This window comes from Vanacampus margaritifer, chromosome 7 (genome assembly GCF_051991255.1).
Source record: "Vanacampus margaritifer isolate UIUO_Vmar chromosome 7, RoL_Vmar_1.0, whole genome shotgun sequence".
In the NCBI taxonomy this organism is placed as follows: Eukaryota; Metazoa; Chordata; class Actinopteri; order Syngnathiformes; family Syngnathidae; genus Vanacampus; species Vanacampus margaritifer.
In genome coordinates, this window is record NC_135438.1 from 20,926,094 (window position 1) to 20,937,924 (window position 11,831).

The window sequence follows — 11,831 nt, forward strand, 5'->3', positions numbered from 1 at the left end:
CTCTACATGTTTTAATAAAGTTCCTCACATAGCTTTCCATTCCTTTCTCCCTGCTGTTTCTCCCCGCATTTGGTTCCTTCCTCTGACAACCATTCACACTTATGATGACAGTATCATATTTTGTTTCTTTGTCCAGTTTCCTGCAACCTTTCCTCTTTGTCTTAATCATTAATAACAACCAAATTTGTATTTGTGTTAACGCCCTGCGTCACTTCAAAAACTCCCCATCAGCATATTAGGGAGGGGCCAGCAAGGTTGTGTTCTGCGTGTCTGAGCTGAAGTGACAGAACAGGCTGAGAGTACTTGTGACAGTAAGACAGTCACATAACTGGAAATAGGAAGGGAGCAAATGGTCGCCACACTCGTGTAAATTCTAGGTGAGTATGACATCATCGACTAAATTACTAGCTGGACTCACAAAGTCACCTCCATCACAGAATGTTCCTTGAATTGCCATTCATAGTGCTAAATCATTTGGATTGAAAAGCTTTATTTGAGTGAAATGAATGGTATGAGGAAGATGCAGTGTGTGTGCAGTGTGCACTCTGATAGAACAAAAAAAAAATCTAAGGTGTTGTAACTTAATTATAAATTAAATGCTATGTCATGAAGGCTTAAGGCTCCATATTCAGACAAACGTAGGAACTGGTGTATCCTGCTTTTCGTGCTAACGCTAGCCCTGAAGCCCTTGTTTGGGAATTTGGTTCAACTCTCTATGCCATGCTGGACATTCCGGCATATTGAGGGTATTTCTTTTTAATGCAAATTGTTGACTGAAAGTAGACTCAACTTTATACCTGCTGGAAGCACGTCTAAGTATTGGAGCAGGTATTCTAATGCAATTTTGGAGAATTGGATCAGGGGGCACGGTGGCTGACTGGTTAGCACGTCCGCCTCCTAGTGTAGAGGACGTGAGATTGAGTCCGGGCTTCGGCCTTTCATGGGTGGAGTTTACATGTTCTCCCCGTGCTTGCGTGGATTTTCTCCGGGTACTCCGGTTTCCTCCCACATTCCAAAGACATGCATGGCATGTTAATTGAACACTCCAAATTGTCAATAGGTGTTATTGTGAGTGTGAATGGTTGTTTGTCTCTGTGTGCCCTGCGATTGGCTGGAAAACAGTTCAGGGTGTACCCCGCCTACTGCCCGAAGCCAGCTGGGATAGGCTCCAGCGACCCCCGCGACCCTTGTGAGGACAAGCGGTTAAGAAGATGGATGGATCAGGGCACAGGCAGGCAGATTCTGAGCTCTGCGGACATGTGTGATGGATTTCATTCATAAATATGACAACAGCTAACTCTGAATCGTTGCAGAAATCAATTTATTGAGCAAATTAGTTTCTCCTCTCCTTCCACCATGTCAAGCACTATCAGCACACCTGTTGTGCACGGCATTTATAGGGAATGGGAGGAGCTGTTTCAATTTGACCGTTAACTCATTTGTTCCCAAAAACGTATACAAATGTTCTATTTTAAATATTGCCATGGTCCCAAAAACATATTTATATGTATGATTTTTTTATGCTAGAACTAGTGATGGGTACCTTTCACATTTGAACCGGTACTGTTCCAATACTTGGTACCTGGGAATCGATACCGGTACTCAATGGTACGAATTTTCGGTACTTTTGTACTCTATCTCTCTGTGTCTCTCTTTTTTTTTATTTGTTAAATTGTATTTATTAATTTATTTGGGTGGCAGTAAATGTTCATCATTGTTTATGTAATAGTAAAAGCTTTTAAAAAATCAATTTAACAATTACCTTTCAATATATAAAACTTGACAAAAACTTGTCAAAAACTTGACAAAAATGAAATTGTATTCAAATGGGCCAGAGAGGAATAGTAAAAATAAAGGTTTAACATTTTCCAATTACTGGAGAAGTAGTATAATTAATAAACATAAGTTAATATTACAAAAACAAAAACAAAGCGTGAATCTAAGTTCTGTGGAATGAACAACAGTAAAAATCAAAATTAATAATAATTGATGCAGTTCAGTGTTTTTTCAAAGACGTAAAGCCTGGCGCACGTTGAGCTTAAAGTTTGAACCCACGTTGGGCTCAAATATAAAATAAAATAAAATGACAATTGGAAGAGGACAAGACATGAACAAAGAGAATAATTTGATTCAAATTAATCATTTGAATATACCCAACATGGTCTGTAATGCTCACTACAATTTGGCCACAATCTTTTTCTATTTTAAATATGGTCACCAGTAGTATATCCACATTACAATGTCTACATACCTTAACGATGGTGAAGCCGTGTTTATTCCAATATGATTCCATTTGGTGGGGGAAGACCGCCGCCGATACGTCCCTCCCGTACGCTGATTGTGCTGGGACATTGCCAGCTTCCACACGGCGCGGAGGCTTTCATACTTCATAAACTATATTTCTTTAGCTTGGCGGCGTAAAAATCTCACTTGTTTCCAAACCCGGAAATTTAGGCGTCCCCGCGCCATTTGCTGCGGGGCAGACCGAGGCTGTGGTGGCGGTAGTGAGGCCAGCAGTCGGTCTCTCAGCAGAGCCACCCGTCGCTACCAAGTTAGCTCCCGCGAGCCCCGACCGCGCCCTTGGCCTCGTTCCTCGCATGTGAAATCCTGTGCAAGTGGGTGACATCAGTACGCTGGTGCACGAGTACCGACCCGAATCGGTCCATACCACAAAAAATACCGTCTTCGGTACCCATCTCATGCCAGAGCTTACAAAAGGCTTTGATGCAGCCTCTGACCTGAAGAGTTCGCTTAAAGCAATGGTAGTTACAAAAACGGTAGTTACAAAAACGGCCAACAGGTGGCAGCAGAGTATAAGAGATCAACCAGGGCCATGTTGCAACAAGCTCTTTTCCCCACTGTATTGAACAGGTTTGTGAATAATGATGATACAGTATATTCTAATGCTAATTGCTGCAAAATGGAAACAGATACAAATATACTTTTTTTTTCCTGATAAAAGAAGAGACTCTAATCTTTCTTTTGGTGGGTTCCATGTTTTTTATAGCAACAGAAGAGAATATTCTGTGCAATAAAACAGCCGGGAACGAAGGGGTTTGCTTCAATGAAAATGGCTGGGAGTGAATGAGTTAATCAGGCTAGCTCTGTTCACGCCCACAATGGTGCAATTTGTGCCACATTGCGCCCATTCCTGGCTTTAACTGGGCACGAAAATAGAGCCATTAATGTTTCTCCAAGACAATATCTAGATACATTTATAAGATAATTATAGTTAGACTAAGTTTTTATAAATTATATGCTTTTATTTTAAAACTTGCTTATATTTTATCTTGATATTTGGTTTACCATATTACCATATGTGTCCTAAATTGCAAAAGCAGATATAGCCTAGAGCAAAGCAGTGGTTTGGAATTATTGAATGTGTTAAAAAAAAAAAAAAAGTAGTAAAAACACAAATATCATGTCTGTAAGAATTTAACAAACCTGTCCTAACCATATTGTATCTAACTTCATGGCAGACCCTAAATCTGTGAGAGCTATGCCAACATTGAACATCAGTTGTAGTTACAGACACCCCCATCTTCATACCAAGCTACGGTAAGTACTGCAGTTGGATGAGCATGTTGCAAACTTGCGATTGCAACTCACTCAGTCATTTTCACTAACTGGCCATGGAACATTGTTCAACAATTGAATCTTTTTTTCTTTATAGCTGATGAAGATGTTTCTCTGCAGGCAGCATTCCATTAGTGACACAACACAAAAGTAAACAAGGCAAGTCAGTACCTTTTACCTATTGTAGTGTATCATTCATTAGAGTAGACTAAATAATTCTTATTTCTGGGAGGGGGAATTTTTTTTTGCCAAGGTACACAGCTCAGCATAGTAGTTAGTTCATAATTCAGCGTCACTTCTATACAGGACATGTTGTTTTTGTTTGTATTACATTCACTTCACAACCAGGTAAAAAAAAAAAACCCCGCAACAAACAAAAGACAAGAACAAAAATTGGGAGTTTAAAGTGAGTTGTTAGTGTCGTGCAGTTTGTGTTAAGCAATTCCAAAGCCCTCTGTTCTAATCAGTGTAACCACATACCAAACTTGGTATGTAGTTTGTCAACACAAAAACAGGCTTTGACGCATTTGAATCAGAAAAGAAACTATCTTTATCTTCTTTCTTTTTTTCCTTCTTTTTTTCTGCTGAAGTGGCAGAAAAAGATTTTTAACCAGACTTTTAGTTTTCATGTCACTACTGTGCACGCATTGAGAACTCATAAAGTACCACCCATATCTAGTACTTGGACATAAAACAACACCACATAAATCAAGATAATGAAGATTTGATTAATGTCAAACTGTTCATCTATAATCTATAATGTTTTGTAAAATAAAATATCACAGCAATTTTAAGGAGCTTGGAATTATGTGGATTTAATTCAGTAGCACAGCACAGTGAGCATAGTTGTGACGTGGAGGCATAAAGGAGGACTCAAATGCGAGGTAGAAAAGTAGTAAATGACCACAGCGTATTAGCTAGCCTAGTTTCGGCTGGTTAATGCCCCTACTAGCGCCAACACCACCTCCCTCAACTTCGGTCTAATCAACATTCACTCACTGTCAGGTAAGGGGCATCTTATTCATGACCTCAATATTGACCGTAAGCTTGACTTGACCTGGCAACAGCCTAACGACTTCTCTCAGCTGATTGAATCCACTCCGCGTGTGTTTGGTTGCATCTCTTGTCCCCACAATTCCGGCTGGGGCGGAGGTCTTGCCATAACTCGGACTTCCTGCCTGGGACTTCGTCTCACACGTTTGAATCTGCAGTCTACAAACTGTCTGGTCCCACTCCAACCATCATTGCTACTGTTTACTGTCCTCCTAAACCCAAAAGTAAATTTTTGCATGACTTTGCTGGCTTTTTCACCAACCTATCCCCTCTCTCTTGACATAATCCTGCTGGGCGATTTCAGTCTTCACATGGACAATGCCAATCTACTGCTTACCAAAGACTTGACTTCCTGTCTCCAGCTTTGGATGCAAGCAATTTGTAACTTCTCCTATACATTCTGAAGGCCATATTCTTGACTTAATCTGCTGCTCTAGTGTCACCCCCTCTGAACTTGCTACCAAGGAACTTCCCATAACTGACCACTTTCTCCTCTCATTTAACATTCAAAACTCCACATATAATCTCATTTCGGAATATAAATACTGACGATCTCACAGCAATGATTGACTCTTCCTCTCTCCCCAACATACACAGTTTCTCCAGCCCTAATGATGTGGTCACAGATTACAATTCCCGACTTCAAAACATCTTGAATATTCTTGCTCCACTAAAAAAAACGGCATGTTTCTTTCTCTTTCTCTGCTCCTTGGTTTACCCCCGATCTCCGTCTCCTAAAATCAAAAGCTCGACAACTGGAATGCCTCTGCAGGAGAACCGGACTAAACATTCACAAAGAAATGTATGCTAATCACATCTCATATTATAAGGTTTCCATTACCAATGCCAAAACTAACTATTATTCCAAGATCATCACTGACAATAATGGAAATGCTAAGTCCCTGTTTGCTGTTTTCAACAATATCACCGATAACCAGGACTCCCTCCTCCCCTCCTCACTTATGCACAACCGCCTTCTGCAACTCCATCTTGTCATTTTGATAAAATTAAGGACATTCATCACAACCGTGGGTCGAGCCATCAACCTACCTTTGCAGCTGACTTTCACCCATCCACCAATTCATTTTCCTTCTTTCAGCTCCTCTCTCTGTCAGAAATCACATAATTCATTCCAGAAATCCAAGCAATCCACCTCTCAACTGGACCCAGTCCTCACTCAACTTGTCAAAGCCTGCCTCCCCTCCCTTATCCCCCTTATTTCTGCCATCATCCACTACTCCCTCACCACTGGAACTGTACCAAAATCATTCAAAACTGCTGCCGTTACTCCCATCTTGAAAAAACACGGCGCTGACCCCACCAACTTCAACACCTACCGTCCTATCTCCAACCTTCCCTTCATATCTAAAATCCTTGAAAAATCAGTTGCAGTTCAACTCCATTCCCACTTATCCTCCAATCATCTGTATGAACAGTTCATACAGACATACTTGACTACTGCAATTCTCTCCTTTTTGGCCTCCCTCACAAATACCTCCATAAACTCCAGTTGGTCCAGAATTCAGCTGCCCGCATCATAACCCAAACTCCCTCCACCCAACGCATCACCCCAGTCCTCCACCAGTTACACTGGCTCCCGGTTCAAACTCACATCCAATTCCAGGCCATCCACAACCCCCCCCCCCCCCCCCATATCTTTCTGATCTTCTGCAAGTACCCACTCCCACCTTTCACCTGTCTCTCCCCGCCACTCGTCTTACCACCATGGGGAGCAGAGCATTCAGCAGCTGTGCTCCCCGACTCTGGAACTCACTACCACCTCAACTCAGAAACATCGACTCTTTTACACAATTTAAATCACAACTCAAAACACACCTGTTTAAAACTGCATACCCAACTTAAATGCCATTCTGTTCTTCTACCTCACCCCATTTTTTTTCTCAGCTTACTGTACAGTGTCCTTGAGTGCCAAGAAAGCCACCTTTAAATATAATGCATTATTATTATTATTATTATTATTATAAAACCAAAGTAAAAGAAAAAAGAGAATCATGAGATCGAATGCTTGTGTGATTGTGAAAATGTTTTTCAGTCAATGATAGCTCATATTGTTGGTCATCTTTTGTTGCAAAAATATAATGAATTATACATTCTACTACAACTTGGTAAGTAGCTAGTAGTAGTAGTAGTAAATAACTACTAATGTGGTACATTATATCTGATTTTCTTTATATTTTCACTTTTGACAACTGTTCAACTATTCAAATGTTGGCCTACTGCATTTAATTGTAATACACAGATGGCCATTGACAAGACAGTGATACAACAACAGCATATCAAAAATGATGATGTCATCTTCATACAGTATATCTAGCCATCCATTTTGTTTACCGCTTATCCTGTTTAGGGTTCAGGAACATCTGCCGGCAGACAAAAGGCAGATTATACACTGACTGGACTGGGAGACGATTAATCATAGAGCACATATAGGGCCATATTTTATGGCCAATCTGCCCCTCCATCTATGTATGTGTGAATTGATTTCTACAATAATTCACACGTCCGCAGAGCGCAGAATCTGTCTGCCTGCACCTTGATGAAATCCACCAAAATCATGTTATACCACCTGCGCCACCACTTAGATGGGCTTTTTACAAGTCTTATACCTAGTCTACTTTTTGCCACCAAGTTGGAGATCACAGATCTGCACTGGAAAGTAAAGCAGTTTAATGCCACGCTCCACCCCAATGAAATCTTGACCTTAAATTTGATAGATTTCCATGGTTGATTATTTATATTTATATTTATTATATATAATTAATTCTGTCTATTCGGTAGTCCAAAATAAAGTAAAATAAAATGCATGCTAGACAATAATATATCGCTGGCGTCGGGCCAAGACCTTGTATCTCCAAAATCGTCACTTTTCAAGAGACCCCAAAAACGGTACGTTTGTTCAACCATTAACATTACATCATCCAAAATAGAGAGCCATAGGCAACACTTTAGATTGGTCAATAATTTGTAAAAAAAAATTACACCCACACGTGTGGATTGACCAAAAGTATAGATTTTTGAAAAATATATCATTTTCCACTTTATGATTTATGAGGTTTTGGCCCAGTGCCAGTGATATATGTTATACATTTACATTACTTTCGTTTCATGTATTTTAGTGATGTATTGGCTCCTAATGAGTTGTGCTGCCTTAATTATTGGTTGCGTGGTTACTATGAGATTCACACTCCTTGTAAAAAATAGCACGCAAATAAAAGACTGTGATCACATGAATACTGACAAACAAAGATGGTGCTCAAATGGGTAGGTAGTGCACAGTGGAGTAGAATATACCATTAGCCTGTTAACTTATTTGCTCCCAAAAATGTGTAAACACGTTCTATTTTAAATATTGTCATGGTCCCAAAAACGTATATATACGTTTTTTAATGATTGTTCATGCTAGAGCATACAGAAGGCTTTGATGCAGCTTCTGACCTAAAGAGGTCACTTAAAGCAATAATAGTTATTACAAAAAATGGCCAGCAGGTGGCAGCAGAGTATAAGAGATCAGCTAGGGCCATGTTGTAACAAGCTCTTTTCCCCAGTGTTTTCAACTGTTTTGTGAATAATGATTAAACTTAACTATATTCTACTACTAATTGCTGCAAAATGGATATATAAATACATATAAATACATAAATACAAGTATATACAAATATACTTATTTTTTTCCAGATGAAAGAAGAGACTCTAATCTTTCCTTTAGTAGGTTTCATGTTTTATAGCTCTAGAACACAATATTCTGTGGGCATTGCAAAATCAGTCAAAATTAAAAATAATAATAAACAGAAACAAAATTAAAACAGCCGGGAGCGAAGCTTCAGTGAAATGACTGGGAGTGAATGAGTTAAAAAATAATTAAGATAAATAGAATTTAAAATAGATAAATGACTGTGATAGCCAAGAGTAGCATGTGTAAATATGTCAGTCTTGTTTTTTATTCATTAACTCTGGCCGGTGTGTCTTGTTTCTTTCAGTGCACCAATGTCCAACACAACCTTCAGCTCCAATGCCTCGGGGGAACAACATTTTTGTCCCCTGCTGGAGCTCATGCAGGAGCATACCATGAACAACCAAACCAAGACCAACTGGATCGTCGTTTCCTTCCACAGCCTGCTCTCCTGTCTCGGGATTTTGGAGAACGCCCTGATCCTTTGGGTGGTGGGCTTCCGCCTACAGCGCCGTACCGTGGCCTCCGTCTGGGTGCTCAATCTGGCCATGTCTGACTTCCTGGCCACCCTGACTCTTCCTCTCTTCACCCTCTACCTTGGCTCCTCCCACAGTTGGGAACTTGGCAACACCCTCTGCAAAATACAAGCATCCATCTTTTTCTTGAACATGTTTGTGTCCGCCTTCCTGCTGGCAGCCATTTCACTAGACCGCTGCATCCTGGTGATCAAACCGGTATGGTGCCAGAATCATCGATCGGTGGCGCAGGCATGGAAAGTGTGTTTGCTGGCTTGGCTATGGGCAGCAGTTAACACATTTCCTTACTTCTTATTTCGCTCAGTGACTGAGACCAAGGATAAAAGGAAACTATGCTACCATAATTTTGCCTTGTATCAAACATCGGGAAGCACACTTGAGAAAGACTGCGAAGTGAGGCAAACAGCCACAGCTGTCTCGAAGCTGTTGCTGGCATTCTTAATTCCTCTCATGGTGATTGCGGGAAGCTACATCCAAATTGGTCTCAGCTTGAGGAACAGGAGTCGAAGGAGGATGCAGCAGAGCATTAAGTTAAACGAGGCGTTAATTGGATCAAATAATAATGAGGCAACAAGAGCTACAAGATCAACTAAATTGTCCCCGAAGCCGCTTGCGTTTGGCCGATCATTGTCTCTGACATCTGCGTCCTTGTCCCGAACCACCTCATTTAGTCTCAACAATCACAACCAGCTGTCCAAAAGCTTCACCAAGATGGTGACATTTGTGATTGCGGTATTTGTCCTGTGCTGGGCTCCCTATCACATCTTCTGCATGATTGAGGTGTCTGCCCTATACTACAGGGAAAACCTGAAATTGGTGGAGGTGGGATTGCATCTCGCCACAACGTTTGCATTTTTAAATCCAGTATTGAATCCCATTCTGTACGCCTTTAGCTGCCCACACTTTTGCGTGAGAATAAGACAAAGCCTGGGAGCTGTCTTTGATGGACTCGTAGAGGAGGGAGGAGGGAAACGATTGTCTTCAACATGGAGCGTGCGATCTCATGTGAGGCCAAAATGCAGTAGAAGGGCCTGCTTTGCTACAACAGGCTCACCAAAGACTCCACAATCCCCTCAGATTTTGCTTGACCCCCCACCAGTCTTTGCTGCTACTGACAATCAACAAAACTCAAGGAGCATTCAGACTGCGAATCAAGCAATGAAGTAGAACAACTTGTTACTTCGTCATTCTTTAGCCATATGTAATGAGAATCATCCTCATATGTGCAGCATAAGTAATAAACATGGGTACAACATGAGTTAAAAAAACACACACACAAAAACAGTTTGCATTTTGACTGATATTAATCTACTTCAATAGTTTTGCAAATGCTGTGCTTGAGTGAAACATTAAATCCTGCTGAAATTCATCCTTAACATATCAAAGAAAATTGTTCCCTTAAATCATGATTTGTGATGATGCACCCCACTTGTCCATCATTGGCTGCAGGTGATCACGCTACATTACTTGGGAATTTGGTGCTTAGTAGTTGACTTGTGTTGTTTTGATGATACGTTGTGTGATTTCTTTATCACTGTAATCCTTCTCACTGTGCTGAGCAAAAAAAAGATAGTGGTCAGACAAATATGTGCAAAATGAATTTATACATGTATGGTGTTCCACAGGGTTCAATTCCGGGGCTTCTGCTCTTTTCATTGTATCTTCTGCCCTTGGCGTCCATCTTAAGAAAGCAGCAGAGCTTGTGTTAAAGTGTATACTGTATATATTGGGTAGAGTTGAGTGATGGGCATCAGCATCCTAACTGCATGATTTGCATTGCCAATGTAAGCAATTCTAGTCTAAATCTGTATGTTTCATCAGCCGAATTATAAAAATATGAATGGAAGGTTGAAAAGTTATTTACAAATGGTAACGTTTTGCAAGATTTGGGTGAATTTTGAGGCCTCGAATGACTGTGTGTGTGTGTGTGTGTGTGTGTGTGTGTGTGTGTGTGTGTGTGTGTGTGTGTGTGTGTGTGTGTGTGTGTGTGTGTGTGTGTGTGTGTGTGTGTGTGTGTGTGTGTGTGTGTGTGTGTGTGTGTGTGTGTGTGTGTGTGTGTGTGTGTGTGTGTGTGTGTGTGTGTGTGTGTGTGTGTGTGCGTGTGTGTGTGTGTGTGCGTGTGTGTGTGTGTGTGTGTGTGTGTGTAATTGTTAATCACTAGAGGGCAGTCTATCATTCCATGCATTAACATGAAACATGTTAAAGTAGGATTATGCTTTTCAGGTCCCCTAATCCAGGATCATTATAAATCTGCACTGCTGAACATTTGACCACCTTTCTGGAAGATTGGATTTGATTATATCAGACAATAATTTTGATTGACTGTCTCACAACTGCCATCCAAATTGTCTGGTTCCGTCGCACTTGACACATAAAGGGTGGTGGGTGAAATGTGGGTCAAACCAACATAGGATTACTATGGAGGTAGTTGCAATTTGGAGAGAATATTAAAGAGAGAAGATCATGAATATAAAAACAGAACAGGATTAAAACGAAAGACTCAGACCTACATACACAGCTCCCTTTTGATCTCAGCAATTCAACAGATAATCTCTCAGCAGTTGGGACATTGCTGTTGCATTGTTTTCTTCTCCAGACCAAAACTTTCAGCATGTACAGAAATAGTTTGTCATTTGAAGGAATGAAGCAAGTTGAGCACTGTTCTTATGAATAAAGTGGTTCTTGTCCTTTTTTCAGTGATGTACCTCCTGTGAAATATTTTTTTCAGTTTAGTACCCCTAACCAGCGTAAAGCATTTCGTATTAAAGAAAAAAAACAACAACAACAATTTAAAGCCGAGTGCTGTGCCATCACTGTCTGATTTATTAAACTTTGGAACTCTATTTGTATTTATGTGGTCTCTTGAATTATTTGGAAATAAAAATATATCACTAAAATAATAATAAATAATTATCCTAATTATAAATAAAGATTTGTGCACATAGAAATTATTATCAACATGAATTGTCATCTTT

At 40.3% G+C, this 11,831-nt stretch overlaps 1 protein-coding gene across 1 annotated transcript; it reads left to right on the plus strand.

The window, feature by feature from the left end:
• The first annotated feature begins 266 nt into the window (after positions 1-266).
• On the plus strand, positions 267-11,560 carry LOC144055658 (prostaglandin D2 receptor 2). The gene is made up of 4 exons (XM_077571835.1): positions 267-377; positions 3,480-3,558; positions 3,674-3,735; positions 8,628-11,560. The coding sequence occupies exon 4, from the start codon at positions 8,635-8,637 to the stop codon at positions 10,021-10,023; it is 1,389 nt and encodes a 462-aa protein (XP_077427961.1). The 5' UTR covers positions 267-377; positions 3,480-3,558; positions 3,674-3,735; positions 8,628-8,634; the 3' UTR covers positions 10,024-11,560.
• Positions 11,561-11,831: the final 271 nt, after the last annotated feature.

What these genes read in the sequence shown, in the direction of transcription:
- LOC144055658 (XM_077571835.1), top strand. Translation starts at nt 8,635, where the DNA reads ATGTCCAACACAACCTTCAGCTCCAATGCCTCGGGGGAACAACATTTT.